We start from the raw sequence: 10737 nt of genomic DNA, 5'->3' as shown, positions 1-10737 counted from the left end.
AGCTGTGCATTTTTGTATAGCTAGTAATAAATGTATTAATTTATCGTTGAACGAAATTTCCACCAAATCCGCTCCGGCCGTGGCCTCGATCTAAGTAAAAAACCCATTTTCTAAAAGTGCACTGAATCCTGTAATTACAGTATAGACAAAACACCAGATAAGAAACCGGTTATCACTTAAAAATGAATTAATAAACCCAAACACCACGCTTTCCAGGAAACGAAGCCAACAACTCCAATTTCATTCATCTTTATTACAAAATTAATGCATGTATCAAACCATAAAACTTACTATTAGTATGATGTATTACACAATCAGAATGTAAAAGAATACTTAATTAAGCAGTCTCAGGCTCCCTGTTGTAGGTGTCCATGATTTTCTCCATAATTTCCCAGTGCTTGTCCTTCTGCAGATCCTTAACAAACACCGAATACCACGTCTCGTCGTCCTTATCCTCGATCAGCGGCAACCTCACCCCATAACACTGCAACGCCAGCGATATACAAGCGACCGCGACGTGCTGCGGCTGATAATCCAGAATGCTAGGGTCGTGGTGGAAGTCCTGCAGAAACGCCGCTGAAGTCCTCGCTATCGGTACCTGCCCCCACGTGTCCTTCCCCAACCAAGCCTCCATCGACCTCAAATAGTGCAACATGTACTTATGGGGGTGCGTGATCGACACTTCGAACTTCAGCACCCTCATAATCAGGAGTTCCGCTTGCACGATCGCGTCGCGCATGCTCCAGTACTCGTCCCCGATTTCGAGGGGGCTGCTGCCCCGATGGAGGGTGTTGTGCGCCACGTTGATGATATCCCTGATCTTGAGAGGGTCATCTTTCACTTTCCCGGCGAGATACAGCGTAGACGCGGCGATTAACTGTAAATAAATTGCAAGTGTGAATGAACCAGATTTGAACTTTCATAGCCTCAGGCTGTCTACACTTACAAAACAGTCGTATTTTGACTGCTCGACTTCTTTGAAAAATTTGTGCATTAAGATGGCAGCAGTGGCTAGGGTTAAAGGTTGGCCTTGCAGTTTCATGCCGCATTCGAATATGAACCGAGCTGGGGTGAAGCCGCCGTTGAAGTCGAGGTTTCTGTAGTCTACGGGGGTGATGCGTTTGTTGCGCTCGCGTTGCAGTTCCATAACATCGATGACGTCCTTCATTTTGAGGCTACAAGTCGAGGAATAGAGGTTGTAACCCAATTTTGGAAATTTTGCTAACCTGGGATTGGTTGATGTTCGGAACCACCCACCGGCTTTTTTGCTATTGATTTAGAGCGGTAGTTTGTTACTAAGTGAACTGTGCCGGGGGCCACCCCAATCTGGACAGTCAAAGTGTAAACAAATTGTTGTCAAAATTGGTACTGGAGGAATTGACAAAGCGCTTGCGGTTTTAACAAAATGGGTGGTACGCACAATGCCACGAGGGGGCGCTCCAATTAAAAAATTTCACGAAATTAACAACTCAGATGAATATAATCGCGTAATTAGGGACGACCTCGGGTTTACTACCCTTAAAGCGACAATTAGTGCCCGGAAGGGGTTTCTGCGACCAAAAACAAGCAACAATAGTGTGACAGTAGTTAAGTTGGTGCTCCTGCGCAGCTAGTTGTGGCAACGACAGACTGAAAATTCCCCAACTCTTCTGCTTCTTGGATACGTCAAGTAACAAGGTAAATTTCACGTTTTTTACTTTTATCCAAAAACTTAGCCCCCATCCTTCGATTTCTCACCCCATCCACCACTAAAACAAACCTTCCACACATCATGAACTCGAAATTTTTCTTTGTTTCAGAAATTCCACAAAAATGTCGGACGTCGAAGTGTGAGTACCTAACCTTATTGTTTATTTCCGCAAAAACAGCCCCTTCGTGATGATTCTTGGCGGCTCCCTCTTCTGAGAGTTACCCAATTAAAAAACCGTGCTGATAGTCGCCGTCTGAATTTTCGAAAACGATTAATTATTGAAATGTGAGTGTGTGTGGAACCTAACCTATTCGTGTTTTTAGTGATGACACCCCGGTGGCCCCACCGACCACCGGTGGCGCGATGGATGTCAACCAAGCCCTGCAAGAAGTCCTAAAGACGGCACTCATCCACGATGGGATCGTACACGGTTTGCATGAAGCCGCCAAAGCTCTGGATAAGCGACAGGCCGTTTTGTGCGTGTTGGCGGAGAATTGCGACGAACCCATGTACAAAAAATTAGTTTCGGCGCTATGTTCCGAACACAATATTCCCTTGATTAAAGTCGACAATAACAAAAAGTTGGGAGAGTGGTCAGGACTTTGCAAAATCGACAATACTGGCAAAGCGAGGAAAGTTGTTGGGTGCTCGTGTGTTGTAATCAGGGTGAGTGTGTTTTTAAATTGGTATTTTATGGGTAAAGTGTGATGAGATTACGGTAGGCTCCCTCTTCTGATACCCAAATATCACCTGATGTGATTATACCTTCTGACTGTCTATCAATTTAGTTCCACTTGTGTGGTGTTAGTAAGATCTATAGTTGCGTTTTTGTTTTAGGATTACGGCGAGGAATCCCCAGCCCTAGATGTTCTTAAAGAATACCTTAAGAATGCTAAGTAATTGTTTATTTTATAAAAAATAAAACTTTAATACAACTATTCAGTATTATTACAAGCTTCCTTGTGTTGCGGCCAGTGGGTCACCTGACACGAACGTGAACAATACCAGACTTTCTTACAACGCGAGCATCTTTGTATGGCATTTTTGCCACATTGTTCACACGACGCTTTCTCTTTGACCTCAAACTTGTCGATTAAGTCGGTGTTGTAGGCTTCACTCAACCTGAAAGAACAATGTTGCAACTTCATAGATAATTACTGATAACACTAACATTTGCGCATTTTCCATTAGCGTCTTCTGGTCGTTGCAAAATATTGTAGGAAGTTGTTCTTTTGCTAATTTCTTCCATTTACCTCCAGATTGCTCAAGAATTTTTTCCTTGATTTCTAGAACGGTTTCAAGGAGAATGGGTTTGGAAGCTTTCGCCACTTGTTCCATTATAGACATGTGTGATAGCCATTGTTTGAGTTCGATAAGGGGCGACAGCTGATCTAGGAGTGTAGGGGTTAACATCATCATTAATTTAGTTAATTGGGAACGACGAGCTTCAGTGATCGTGTAGTAGTCTTTGCAAGCCGGATCTAAGAGTAAATGGCGCAAAGTCAACCAGACCTTGAAATTAATAAAAATACAAATTTAAATTAACCTTCTTCAATTTGCGTTGTAACAGAGTGTATTTAAAACGTTTTTACTGTACCTGCGCCTCTACCTGCCCCAGCGCCTCCCCATCCCAGTCCATCCACTTCCCGCCTCTGTACTGCTTCCCGTTCTTCACCCACGGGCGCACCAGCAGCAGCTGCGCAAACAGCACAGGCACATCATGCGTATCGTAAATCCGCGAACAAATATTCAAAGTCAGCACCTCCAAGTTCTCCGCCAGATAACGAATAATCGAAAGCGACCTTATGCCAATGTCAAAAGTCAGATCGTTGAACTGCCGCATTAACTCTTCCCTGGTGGATTCTTTCAGCTGGATGTCCGATTTCTGCACTGACAGCAACTGCGACCCCGTACCGCAAGCGTAGTCCAGAAGATCGGCGGCAGAATCCCCCAGGGAGTCGCAGCAGTTGGCGTGGTACATCACCAGTTCCAAGAGCGCCACGCAGACGGCTTCGTGGTACAGGATGGTGTAAGCCAGGAAGGTGTTTTTGGGTGCCGGGTCCAGTTTGAGCAGCTGCGGCAGGATCTTGTGCTTCCAGATGTTAATGAGGATGGCTTCGTGGACGAGGACCGGAGATTTCTGCAAGGTGACGAGGGTTTCTTTGACGTGCTCCTCGCGCACTTGGGAGGCTTCAATGAGGGCTTCTTGGTTGAGTTTCTGGAGGCGCTGGTGCCACTCGAGCCACCTGGAGGAAGTCGGTTTGAGATTGAGGGGTGTGTGGGTTTGGGGGTTACTGTTTGCTTCCCACGTCGCGGATGTTCTGAGGGGTCATCGTGTCGACGTAAAATTCGATTTCTGTGGGTAAGAGAATGGCGTCCATTTTTGGGTGATTGATTAAACGCCAGATGGTTTCTATGGGAATGGTGGTGAAATTTTTCAAGGGATGTTCTATGTAAATAACTTTAGACCAATTTTTACTTCCCGAGCGTAAGCAAAGGAAGTATTGTAATCGAGTCCGTCGGCCGACTCTCTACTTTTACGTTTTCTCGATCTTTCATGACCCCTAGAAGACGAAGAAATAGGTCCCCCATTTCCGTCTGTCTGTCCGTCTGTCCGTCTGCCCCCGGATTTTTATTAGACAGATAATCTCCGAAAGTACTTGACCGACTGTTGTGAAATTTTGTACTTATATTAAGAATATCATGTAGATGGTAAAACGCTAACCAAAATTTGTCTAATCATCCCCACCACTAATGCGATGACGTCACTTCAAAATTGTACATAGTAAATGGGTTTTCAATTGTATAAAATAACATAGTCCTACACATGTAGTTTACAACTCTGAATCGACTTTTCACCCGAAACGTCCAGATTTTTGGAAAAAAAATCAAAATTATAAAACATTTTGAAATTTAATTTTTAATCTGCTAACCAGAATGCTTTGAAATGTTGCAGATGTTTTAAGGCTATAAAGAGCATCATAAATCTTTAGTCAAAAAATATTTGCTTATCCCCTCCAAAAACTTGATGACGTCAGCTCAAAAGTTTGTGGAATAAATCATATCTAAAATGTACAAAATATAATGAGTCTGTACTTGTGATCTATCACTCCATTCATATTTTTTGGATTTGCATATACAGGGTGACTCAAAAAAATTAATGAATGCTTAAATTTATTTTACTGATTTACTCAGGAACTACAAAACCGAATGCTTCGAAATCTTGCAGACATTTTAAGGTTATAAAGAGCATAATAAATGTTTAGTCAAAATATATTTGCTTATCCCCTCCAAAACATTGATGACGTCAGCTCAAAAGTTTGTGGAATAAATCATATCTAAAATGTACAAAATATGATGAGTCCGTACTTGTCATTTATCACTCCATTCATATTTTTTGGATTTGCATATACAGAGTGACTCAAAAAAATTAATGAATGCGTAAATATATTTTATTGATTTAATCAGGAACTACAAAACGGAATGCTCTGACATCTTGCAGATGTTTTAAGGTTATAAAGAGCATAATAAATGTTTAGTCAAAATATATTTGCTTATCCCCTCCAAAAACTTGATGACGTCAGCTCGAAAATTTGCCGAATAAATCATATCTGAAATGTACAAAATATGATCAGTCTGTACTTGTGATCTATCACTCCATTCATATTTTTTGGATTTGCATATACAGGGTGATTCAAGAAAATAAATGAAAGCGTAAATTTATTTTACTGATTTACTCAGGAACTACAAAACCGAATGCTTCGAAATCTTGAAGATATTTTAAAATTATCATAAGCATGGTAAATTTTTGATCAAAACGTATTTGGTCGTCCCCCCTAAAAAATTTATGACGTCACCACAAAATTTTGCTGAATAAATCCTATCTAAAATGTACAAAATATGGTGAGTCTCTTCTTGTGATTTATCATTCCATTCAAATTTTTTCGATTTGCATATACAGGGTGACTCAAAAAAATTAATGAATGCGTAAATTTATTTTATTGATTTAATCAGGAACTACAAAACCGAATGCTTTGAAATCTTGCAGATGTTTTAAGGTTATAAAGAGCATAATAAATTTTTAGTCAAAATATATTTGGTTATCTTCTACAAAAAACTGATGACGTCAGCTCAAAAGTTTGCCGAATAAATCGTATCTAAAATGTACAAAATATGATGAGTCTGTACTTGTGATTTATCATTCCATTCATATTTTTGGATTTGCATATGCAGGGTGACTCAAAAAAATTAATGAAGGCGTGAATTTATTTTATCGATTTAATCAGGAATTACAAAACCGAATGCTTTGAAATCTTGGGAATATTTTAAAGTTATTATAAGCATGGTAAACTTTTGTTCAAAATGTATTTGTTCATCCCTCCTAAAAAAATTGATGACGTCCCCTTAAATTTTGCTGAATAAATCCTATCTAAAATGCAAAAAATATGATGAGTTTGTACTTGTGATTTATCATTCCATTCATATTTTTTAGATTTTCTTAAGAGGTGGTTCAAAAAAATTAATGAAGTCAATTTATTTTATTGATTAAATTAAAGGCAACACTTATTATTAGTATTACACCCCAACCAACCCAATTTGGTAGACACAAAATTTGTTAAAGGAAAAACTCGGTTGAAACATAAGGGTAGCACGCTTATTTACATCGACTTTAACATTACAGACCTGCATTTGTTTTCTGCGGTCACTTGGTTCCGCGAATGCGAAATAGACATGTTTATAATCAACCTATTGTGAATTTCACCGTCAAGAATTAAAATAAAACCCAATGTTTTATATAATAAGCGGAAGTCGAAGCAATAAAACCGATGGTCGTTTTGTTTACAGTTTCTCTGTTTGACTCTCAGTATGCTGTTACGCTTGTCATCTTAAATTAAGAATGTTTATACATAAACGATTTTCAGTTGCCGTATACGTGAGTAAATCGTTTCGTTATTTTATTGATTATAAAAAATCAATATTCAAAACGACCCAATTCATTTTCCCGAAAATTTGAGAATATAATAATTTTATTCTTAGTATTACACTACATCTATCCCAACTAATATACGTGTCCTTGCAAAAATGTTGATGACGTCATCGCAATTTTTTTTTAAATTCCCACTACAAAAATGTAATGAGAAAAAAAACACAATAGGCATGCAGTCCTCAAGTTTCCGACAGCGAGGGAAGTACTGTTTAAACTCTTTAGACCAATTTTTATTTTTGATTTTTTACATCTCATTTTACAAAACTTCACATAAAAAGAACTACACTTAGTACACTACATCTGAGAATCAAAATATACAACGTTAACTGTATCCGAGTATTGAGCACAACATTTTGCGCGACACGAGCCGCCGCAGTATATATATCTTGCACAACCATTACAACCATTTAAAATTTATAAAGCTGGCAAAATATTTTCCATACAAAAAAATATATTCATTTATCAGTCACAATAATTATTGTTTTATGTACAAGGACGTTATTCTGTTCACGAAACAGACACGATATAAACATCGGGCAAGATTAGTGTTAACAACAATAATATCAAAGAAATACATCTGATGTATGTACAGCTATAATATACAGCTGCCTAAATATTTTAAAATAAATGGCACAATTCACAGCAATTAATAAAACAAAATTTTAATCTGATATGTCACTAGATCTCTTCGGGGGCGGGAGTGGGCGCCTCGTCGGCGGGGTGCTGCAAGAGGACGGCTTTTTCTTCGCCTCGACCACTCCCGGTGCTGTTGTAGACCGAGTCGTATACGGGATTGGCGAAATTGCCAGACTAAAACAAGTCGGGTTTAAAAATGGGCGGAGTCGGGGAAATTCGACCAATCGCTCACCTTATCGGCGTCCAACGTAAACGGTTCCGCGTCCCTGTCCTGGTACATGGGATTGTTAAAATCGTTCTCTTGGAGTCTTTCGTGCGAGAACGACTGGCGCTTTTTGAGGAAGAAATCAAACGCCAGAAAGCCGACCAAAATTACAATAATCACGACGACGGCTGATATAACGGGGACCAACATGCCCCTGCCTCCGTCTTTTTGAGGGATGGCTTTATCCAAAGATTTGACGATGAGCTGGTCGCATTTGACGCCCTCGAACCCGTCAGGGCACCTACAGAACGGCAAACCGTCGCTGACGTCACAAGTGGCGCCATTTTTACAGTAATTGGAACAAACAGCCAGAGATTCGCATCGGGGGCCCGTCCACGTAGGCGGGCACTGACAGATGGGGTCGATGTGGGGGGACAGAATCTGACATACTCCGCCATTTCCACAAAAACCGGCGCACTTGTCCAAGTTACCAACGTAAATCTGAAAAATATTTTCTTAGATACTGACATTGTTGAAGTATATTATAGTTGGACAACCTAGTACAAATTTTACTTCGCCTAAATAGTGAGCTTTAGGACAAGGAATCCAGGGGGCGTGGGACAAATTTTTCGTCAACGCGCATTTTCACTACTCTACATCAGATGGCGCCATCAAACATTAGCAAAGGCAAACACCCTTCACTCTGCTCTTATACGAGGAGTTATCCATAAATCCCATAATTAACATTGTTCCGTAAACAGTAATGTGTATAAACATATATGTACAAAATATGAAAATGTACTTGACATAAAAAATATGAAGCAACGCGTTGTAACGTGATACGAAAGAATTGTATTTAAATGAATTTGACGCCTACTTTTATTTGATTATATCTGAAGACTGACAGAAACTTTCCATACTTTCCAAGGGTTTTTAAACTGGTATAATTATAATATTGTGATTTATAAATACGCTATTGGGATTTTTTGGCTTGTCGATTTCTCGATTCTTCAACTTTAAATGTCTCAATTTTTCAATATTTCAATTTTGGGCTTTTCCGATTCTTCCATTCTTCAAATTTTCTATTTCTCGATTTTTTTATTTTTCGATTTCTCAATCTTTCGGTGTTTCAATGACACGATTTCTCAATTTTTCTCCTCTTCAATTTTACGGTTTTTAAATATTTCAATTTTTCAACTTTTCGATTTTTGAATTGGATACTTTTTGGATTTTCAATTTACTGTAAACTTTGGATTTTTCAATTCTGCGACTGTTTAATGCTTCGATTTCTTAATTTTTCAATTTTTCGATTATTCAATTTTTTAATTTCTCAATTTATGGAATTCAGATGTTTCGTTGTTTTGATTGTTCAATTTCTCAATTTTTCAATTTTTAACTTTCCTTTTCGGCTTCCGACTCAATTTCTCGATCCTCCGATTTTTCGAAGTCTCAGTTTTTGAATTTTTCGATGTTTCGATTTTTGGATTTCTCGGTTTTTCGATTTTTTTCTTTTGAGCCTTTCAATTTCTGGATTTTCCAATTTTTCAAATTGAATTGGATTTCTCGATTCTTCAATTTTGCCATATTTTAATTATTCAATGTTTTAAATTTTAGATTTTTCGATTTCTCGACTTTTCAGTTCTGCAATTCTTCGATTTTTCGACTTCGCTTTATTGGTTTTTGGATTTCTCAATTTTTGGATATTTCTTTCAGTTTTGATATTTTTCAGTACTTCGATTCTTTGATTTTTCGACTTCTAGATTTTTCTATTTTTTATTTTTGGATTTTCAGTTTTTTGTTTTTTATACTTTAGATTTTTCAATTTTTCGATTGTTTTATACTTCAATTTCTCAATTTTTCAACTTTTCCATATTTTAATTTTTAAATTTCTAGATTTTTCGGTTTCTCGAGTTCCAGTTCTATATTTTAATTCTTCAAATTTCCGAATTTTTAAAATTTTAAGATCTCAATTTATTGAGATTCGGATGTTTCGCTGTTTTGATTATTCAATCTCTCGCTTTATGATTTTTTCCATATTTATGTTTTCGATTTTTCGATTTTGGCCTATTTCGGCTTCTCAATTTTTTGATTTTTCGACTTCTCGATTTTTCGACTCCTCGAGTTTTTTGTCTTTTGATTTTTCGATTTCTCGATGTCTCAATTTTTGAATTTTACAATGTTTCGATTTGTTGGTTTTTCGGTTTCTCGATTTTTCCATGTTTCGATTTTTGATTTATCCGATTTTTCATATTTCCAATTTTTTATATCTTCGAGTTTTCGACTCGTTGATTTTTCAGTTTTTCGATTTTTAAATTTTAGATTTTCGAATTTTTATTTTTTTGATTTTTTGATGTTTGGATGTCTCCATTTTCGGTTTTAGGATATTGTTACGATTGACGGACGAATAATAAATCGGGTGTTGGTAAAACTCAAAAAATTTATTTCTTCAGGTCGAATTACAACACTATCTATTGCGACGAATATGTACAGAAATTATTCCGGCGCTCTCGACTGTCTTCACTGGATGAATGAATCCATTACCTACGGTCGCCTCTATTTAAACCCATAGTCTCTGATCGAGATCCTTCACAAACATCCATCGCGACTCCGCTTCGAGACTCCCCTGGACGCCGCTTCGAGACGCTCCAGACCTGTCTTTATGCGCCCGCCTCTCGGCCGTCAACAGCGATGATTCACCCATCAGCGCCGTGCGTACGTCCAGAAGGCTCTCGACCGCCATAGGCGTCGTACTGGGGCGGCGTAAGGGTGTATTTCGTAACACTGCCCCCCTCTTCAAATCCGATCGTCCCGATCGGAAGCGTCTTCGTTGTTTCCTTCGTACCGTTTTAGTCGATCGAGATGAACGATCTTCATCTTCGTCTTTGGTCCACGTTGGATCCGATAAACTACGTCATTTATTCTAGTGACGATAGTGTATGGACCTTCCCAGTCAGGAGCCAGTTTTGGGCAACGTCCCTTCTTCCGTCGGGGGTTATACAGCCACACTAAGTCATCTTCCTGGAATCCGCCACAGTTGGCCTTCACATCATAACGGGTCTTCATTCGGTCACTGGCAATCTTGATCCGGCCCCTCACTAGTTCATGCACGTTGACCAACTTCTCTTTCAGTTCGTCCACGTAGTCACGTACTTCCATTGGTTCTTCGGATGGCAATCCAAAGACTAGGTCACAGGGCAGCCGCAGTTCCTTCCCAAATAC

General features: G+C 38.8%; 4 protein-coding genes across 4 annotated transcripts in view; 1 reads left to right on the top strand and 3 right to left on the bottom strand.

The window, feature by feature from the left end:
- Positions 1-233: 233 nt before the first annotated feature.
- LOC135126170 (cyclin-Q) lies at positions 234-1508 on the bottom strand. Its single transcript, XM_064052010.1, has 3 exons — positions 1227-1508; positions 947-1175; positions 234-877 (listed from the first exon to the last, which is right to left on the bottom strand). The coding sequence occupies exons 2-3, from the start codon at positions 1166-1168 to the stop codon at positions 338-340; spliced, it is 762 nt and encodes a 253-aa protein (XP_063908080.1). The 5' UTR covers positions 1169-1175; positions 1227-1508; the 3' UTR covers positions 234-337.
- Positions 1509-1596: 88 nt separating this feature from the next.
- On the top strand, positions 1597-2625 carry Rps12 (Ribosomal protein S12). The gene is made up of 4 exons (XM_064052012.1): positions 1597-1677; positions 1800-1829; positions 2014-2356; positions 2528-2625. Exons 2-4 carry the CDS (start codon positions 1813-1815, stop codon positions 2588-2590), a joined length of 423 nt encoding a protein of 140 aa, XP_063908082.1. The 5' UTR covers positions 1597-1677; positions 1800-1812; the 3' UTR covers positions 2591-2625.
- Positions 2581-4249, bottom strand: Zmynd10 (Zinc finger MYND-type containing 10). The gene is made up of 4 exons (XM_064052009.1): positions 3986-4249; positions 3288-3936; positions 2862-3202; positions 2581-2812 (listed from the first exon to the last, which is right to left on the bottom strand). The coding sequence occupies exons 1-4, from the start codon at positions 4069-4071 to the stop codon at positions 2626-2628; spliced, it is 1263 nt and encodes a 420-aa protein (XP_063908079.1). The 5' UTR covers positions 4072-4249; the 3' UTR covers positions 2581-2625.
- Positions 4250-6885: 2636 nt separating this feature from the next.
- LOC135126164 (prolow-density lipoprotein receptor-related protein 1) overlaps positions 6886-10737 on the bottom strand; it is a 136963-nt gene continuing 133111 nt past the window's right edge. Inside the window, exons 21-22 of the mRNA XM_064052004.1 lie at positions 7546-8019; positions 6886-7487 (exon numbers count right to left, since the gene is read on the bottom strand). Of these exons, the coding sequence (XP_063908074.1) occupies positions 7356-7487; positions 7546-8019 (606 nt within the window). The 3' untranslated portion in view covers positions 6886-7355. The remainder of the gene's footprint in view (positions 7488-7545; positions 8020-10737) is intronic.

Source organism: Zophobas morio, unplaced genomic scaffold, assembly GCF_036711695.1.
Source record: "Zophobas morio isolate AGI-343-1 ecotype UQ-CSIRO unplaced genomic scaffold, CSIRO_AGI_Zmor_V1 ptg000010l, whole genome shotgun sequence".
NCBI classification, from domain to species: domain Eukaryota; kingdom Metazoa; phylum Arthropoda; class Insecta; order Coleoptera; family Tenebrionidae; genus Zophobas; species Zophobas morio.
This window is presented reverse-complemented; position numbering and strand designations above follow the sequence as displayed.